We start from the raw sequence: 6000 nt of genomic DNA, 5'->3' as shown, positions 1-6000 counted from the left end.
TTTGAGATTGCAGGATGTGGAGAGCATGCTGTCATTAAAATGAATGATTCTGCTTGGAGGTAAACCGTATTTTCAGTCTGTGTGTATATTGCGCATGAGGGAATTTCTCTGTGCAGAATGATTTTCTCCAAATAATTCGCACGCTCACAGCACTGCTGGTAGCAGGTATCACCTAGCTCCTAGGTGCAGCTTGGCTAAAGCAAGCTTTCCTTTCCTAGCAACTGTTGCTAAGAGGGGCGTGGCTAAGGAGTCCAGCTAGGACGCGTTAGGCCGCCCCCCCCCCGCCACGACTACACTTCCCATCATGCTCGAGGGTGGTCTCCGTAGTGACGCACTGGGTGTCCGAGCAGTGGGGAGGAGAGGCGGGGGCGGTGGCGGCGGCAGCGAGGAGGGGCCGTGCTCTCCCCGTGTCCCCGACTTGCGCTCGCTCAGGCAGCTGCCGCCGCCATGTTGGCTTGAGAGGCGATGACAGGAGGCGGCTGCGGCGTTTGGGACTGAAAAGTGGAGGAGAAGGAGAGACAAAGCTCCGAGAGGAAACCATTCCCGGGCTGAGGAGAGGGAGGACCCGGCCTCTTCCGGGGACCAGCCGAAGTCGGCGTCGGAGGGGAGGGGAAGGTGGCGGCGGGGGGGAGGCGGAGGCAAGAGAGGAGCGCGGAGAAACCGGAGACGATGCGCAAGGAGACCCGACGCTCCCCGGAGGCGCCCGCGGCCTGAGCCCCAAGGGGCCGTGGGGTCTCCCACCCGGCCCGAACGCCCCGCGCCCCGCGCTCGCCGCCCCGGGCTTTCGCTTCGGCTCCCAAGTAGTTAAATGCCCTTGAGCGCGGGTTTCCGCGGCCCGGCTCCCAGCCCCGGCAGCGCGAGTTGAGCTGTTTCCCCGCGCCGTCCGCCGGCTCCAGCGCGGCCGCCACTCACTGCTCACGCGTCCATGTGTAGCCACATAGTTATCTATGTACATCCACGCTGGGGCATTTTCCTCCTGCTTAATGAGGACTTGACTCGGGAGCAAGTGTGAATCACTGCCGGGCTGGGAAAGGAGGAAGGCGGATTTAACCCCCTCCCACCCCGCTCCATGTCCGTGTGTCACTCGGCTGGGTCTACCTGGTGCGGCCGGTCCTGGGGCTGCTGCTGCCGCTGACGACGACGGGGGCTGCTGCTGCTGCTGCTGCCGCTGCTACCGTCCCGGGAGTTCTCTCCGGCTTCGGCCACACAGCTCCTGGGGATTGTTCTCTTCGCTCGGAACCTCGGTCAGGCCGGCAATTTGGCTCCGAAATAACTTATTTTTTGGAAGGCACATCACAAACCAATCAAGATCGTTAAGGTTGATTGCTGTACCTTGAAGAGTTCTCCTTTTTGTTTGTTGTTGCTTTTTTTGTTTTTGTTTTTGCCCCCGGTAAACATCTCTGGGTGTATATCAAACGGCAAGATGTCCAGTAATGTCCCGGCAGATATGGTAAGTGAAGGATAAGTTACGACATTCTTTGATTTAATTGTGGTTTCCAATCTTATTTAATCAGAAAAGATGCAGGCGTGGGGTGAAGGTTTGCAGGGGACTGTTGAAAAGCCACGGTGCTGGGAGATTTGGAGAAGTTGGAGGAGGTTCTGGTTCCCCCTCTTAGGAAGTACAGCTTTTAATATGGCTTTTCTCATTTGGTTGTGTTTTCTAAATCATCAAAGACAATGGAGAAGTAGGGGAAATGTGGCAGTGTAGGTCGAAGTGGAGAAAATATCTCCCTCTTTGCCAGAAATCTTTGAACATTTGTAAAGCTTCTGAAAACGTCAGTGACAGGAGGCAGAGCTGAGGACGGGTGTCCCTACTACATACAGAGGTAGGCAGGGAAACTGGAATCTTGTTCTTTGACACTGACGAGATCATTAATGCAGTAGAGACAAACTTGATATTTTCAAGAAAACGGACGTGTATGTCTTCAAGAAAAAGTCTGCTAGAATTTGCTGTGAGCTTTTTGAAATGTCTGGGTGAACAACCTTGGCAACAGAAATACTGAGATGTTTTGGAATTTTTGGAAATCTAGACTGACCGTCTATTGGTACTTAAGATTTTCCAGGACTTTTAGTACCAGATATTTAGTAGTATTACATCATTGGACTTTTAAAAGCTAATAAAACACAGTATTGAGCCTTGATCTTTGAATGTTGAGAACTTGAAACAAAAAGTACTATTGTTTCTTGATGCTTTTCTTTCTGTTTCTAAAGGTTAATGTTTGTTAATGTTCTGAGTCTGTTGGCTAACAGAACCCTGTAGGCTTACAGTGAGGGGAGGTGGTGGATTTGTGAGTTGAAATTTCACTTTGCAGTCCTAGGGACAAACATAATGCAATTAACAGGAAGATCTCTGAAGAATTGAAGTTAACATTAGTATTTGAGTGTTCGTGTATTCCAGTGAAAAAACAAAATTGAACTTGACCGATTAAATTTTTAAACGTCAGATAATTTCTGTAGGAGCGAACCTCATTTACAGACTTAAAAACCACCCTAACTGGCTGTAAATGGCATATTTTGACCTTGGTTTAAAGCCGTTTTGCTTACGTTTGATTTGCCATTTGATGTACTATTTTAATGTATAGGAACCACAGTGTTCTGTTGTGTGGCCACACAGCAACTTACACTCTCCTTCCTGAGTCTTAAAACTCGTGAATTGCCCCTTTAGTTTTTCCCTTCCCTCCTGGTGTGCACATGGGAGAATAGTCTCCTGACCGACTGAGGATAAGCTGGACATGGTTTCCTCTACCCCAAGCTTGAAGTTGCCTGGAAGGGTGTGTGGACTGAGTTGGAAAATGTTATTTCCCCTGTCTGATGAGTGTTTGGGGGGCTAATCGCTTACAGCACAGATTTGTTCTCTAAAGTCTCCGTTTTATATTGTCGGTGGTGCAAGACATGTTCACTCTATTCTGTCATAGAAATTGTAATGAAATAGATTTGTGTCTTTAAAACAGTGCCACTACTTTCTTTAGGCCCAGTGATGAAGAAAAGCTGGAATGTGCGTAGCATCAGTTAAAAATTGAAATGATTTGGGGAATACTGTTTCCAAGTCAGAAGAAGGTTCGGAAGCTAATGTTCAGAACAGGGGAATGGGAAGTAGTGGCAAGATTATATTAATAGGTACAATTATAAAATATAACTATTTCTGTTTTAGACTGTATTTTAAGGCCTTGATTCGGTGGTGCTTTGAGATCCCTTGATTAAAGGTGATATGCAAGGGCAAAGCAGTATTATGTAATAAACATATAATGCCCTGATGATGCTGTTTCAGAGTATGTCTAATCTACAGCTCAGATTAGATTGTTCTGAGTATTTTTTATGTCTCATTTTCGAATTGCTCAACTTGTTGGAAGTCTTGAGGTTTTTTTCCTATGTCACAACCTCTTAAGCCTTCATTTACTCTTACTTATATCGCATTTTTGCTTAAAAAGTACCTTTATTTGAGAAGTGCCTGCGATTCTCCACTTTTTGAAATATAACATTATATGGTTAAAAGTTGTTGATTAGATGCTTTTTGTTTTGTTAAAGTCTTCGTATCAGTAATTGACAGTTTGTGTTTACATTTATGACTTAAAGTAAGAACCATTTCAGCACTTTGAATCTTGAACAACCTTAGCCTCCCTACCCCCACCTCCTTCCACAAGCTGACGTTTCTTTTGCAACGTAACTCCTAACTGATAAGGATATGTACTCTTGGAAGTATGAATGCATACATTTTTTCAATGTGCAGTAAAATGTTCAAGTTTCTAATGGTGACAGTCTGTGCTATGTAGAAACAAATGTTACGCCCTTTTACATGTTAATGGTGCTTGTCCTTCTATAGGAAAATCCTAGTTGGGAGATGAGGTGGGGCAGTGAAATTATAACCTCTGTCATTTTTTCATTAGAGATAATTCATTGTTGAGCTACAGTAATTGCTAAATCAATTGAAGTTTTTGGTAAAGTCTTCATATGGCAATGATTGTGACTGACTTTAAAACCAATTTTTTTAGCATCTTTTTTTGTTTTGTAAATACAACTCCCATTTCAAATTTGTTTCTAAACATTCAGTTAAGTTCTTGTGTACCATAAGGAGTCTCTCTTTTTTTTTTTATAACCTGAATTCAGCAAGTTAATCTTTTTGGAGAGGAGTGGCACCCCTAGTGAATGGATTGCTATACTCTTTAAAAAAATTTACAGTTAGTACTTTAGCAATTAACATTCTGTAAATATGTACTATATATAAGTGTATTTACATAAAATATTGGTTTTTCTTTAGCTGTAAGTGATTGAGTTTGAACCAAAAGATATACTAGCATTCCAGTATAATAACTTACTTGTGGAAAAAAAAAACCATAAAAATACTGAAGAGAATATCATTGTAGTACATTGTATTTAAATGATTCATTTCCTTTATTTTTTTTTTCCAGCCCAAATCATAATTCATGATGGGGCAGTATTCATTGTTGATAATTGTAGGACGAATTATGCTAATGACTATAGGTTTTCTGAAAGAAAATGTTTACTCTTTCTGTTAATGGTAAGGCCTAAGCCTGGATAGATAAGGTGGTTAATTTTGTTTTCTGGACTGGGAAAATTATCAAGAAATAAATTATTTATAGGAGTATTATAGAAAACATCTGAGCTACTGTTTAGAGTTTTGAACTAAAATTATATTTTATGATATTTATAAAATTGAAAGCCCCTATGTAAAAAAGAAATTGACAGTGTGAGAATATTAGCAAAGCAATTCTGGTATTTGAAACATTTTAATTCATAAAACAAAGAAAAGCCCTGTATCTTTTTAAGCTATTAATATAGAAATTGTAATAGATACAACAATTTTTAGTCTGGGGTTAAGGATAAATAATGAGAATTTGAGTTTTTTCGTTGGTTAATGATTATTTTTTTTGTAATGTTATATCTCTTTTATTTGTGGAGAAATGTGGGAGCCCTCTGGTGGACAGGAAATTACTAAAATGAATTTCCTTTCAAATTGAACTTTTATCATTTTTCCAAGTTAAAGTAAAGTGACAGATGTAGAGTATGCCAGGGGACGATGTCATGCTAGAAAAAGGTCCAGAGAAAAGAAAATTTTTAACTTTGAAGAAAGAATATATTAAGATCTAGTGCCCCAGATATTCTCTTTACTTATAGCTTCTTTTAATTTTTCTTTCTCTTGCTGGAGCTCTTATTTCAAATATAAGTGGGGAAGTTTTATGAAGCTAAAGGGTAGATAATATGTTTACCTATGTAAACTTGTGACAATGAACAATTTAATAAATAATATAGCTCAAATGGCATGTTCTTCTAATTGTTTTACTTGAATATATCTTACATTTTATGTTCTGAATTAGACGTTTTTCATTAAGAAAACAGAAGACAATTTACTTCAGCTTTGAATGCCTTTTGCTTTCTGGCTCTAAATCCTGTTCCAGCTCATGTCCCCCTCCTGTGAAGATCGCTTTTAGTTCATTTCTAGCCCTCGAGTGTGAACCATTTTGTCTCAGTGTGTTTGAGAGTCTTCTTATACAGTGTCAAATTTATATGGATATCTGTCTTATATTACATCTCCCATGATTTTTAAAACAGACATTTAAAAGCCAGTGAGTGAGTTTCTTAACTCATGGAGCATTACTCTCTTTATTGTAAAAAAATAAATATTGTTTCCTATTACTACTACTGATTTTATGAAGTGTATGATGCCTGCTTCTGTTACTACTTTGAATATGGAAAATGTATTTTTAATATTAAATCTTGAAATTCTTTTAAATTAGTGGTTGGTTACTGATGGCTCTAATTTTCTTAATATGGAACAGTAGATATATTGTAGGAAACTCAAGTATATGCTTCCTAAATATATTCTTTAAGAATTCCTCTCATTCTGGGGGAAAAGCTGAAAGTGTCTATAGAATTCCTGGTAACTGGAATCCCTGAGGAGTATCATTCTGAAACAGTAAATTTTCTGATTTCATGAAGGTTATTTTGGAAACACCCGAATCTAACAAATAGGACTACTATCCT

General features: G+C 40.5%; 1 protein-coding gene across 1 annotated transcript in view; it reads left to right on the top strand.

The window, feature by feature from the left end:
• Positions 1-1243: 1243 nt before the first annotated feature.
• Positions 1244-6000, top strand: part of UBL3 (ubiquitin like 3) — a 63606-nt gene continuing 58849 nt past the window's right edge. Inside the window, exon 1 of the mRNA XM_004774812.2 lies at positions 1244-1450. Within this exon, the coding sequence (XP_004774869.1) occupies positions 1424-1450 (27 nt within the window). The 5' untranslated portion in view covers positions 1244-1423. The remainder of the gene's footprint in view (positions 1451-6000) is intronic.

Source organism: Mustela putorius, unplaced genomic scaffold (genome assembly GCF_011764305.1).
Source record: "Mustela putorius furo isolate JIRA1106 unplaced genomic scaffold, ASM1176430v1.1 tig00003942_pilon_pilon_pilon, whole genome shotgun sequence".
Lineage (NCBI taxonomy): Eukaryota > Metazoa > Chordata > Mammalia > Carnivora > Mustelidae > Mustela > Mustela putorius.
The sequence above is the reverse complement of the archived record's forward strand: the minus strand, read 5'-3'. Positions and strand labels throughout refer to the sequence as shown.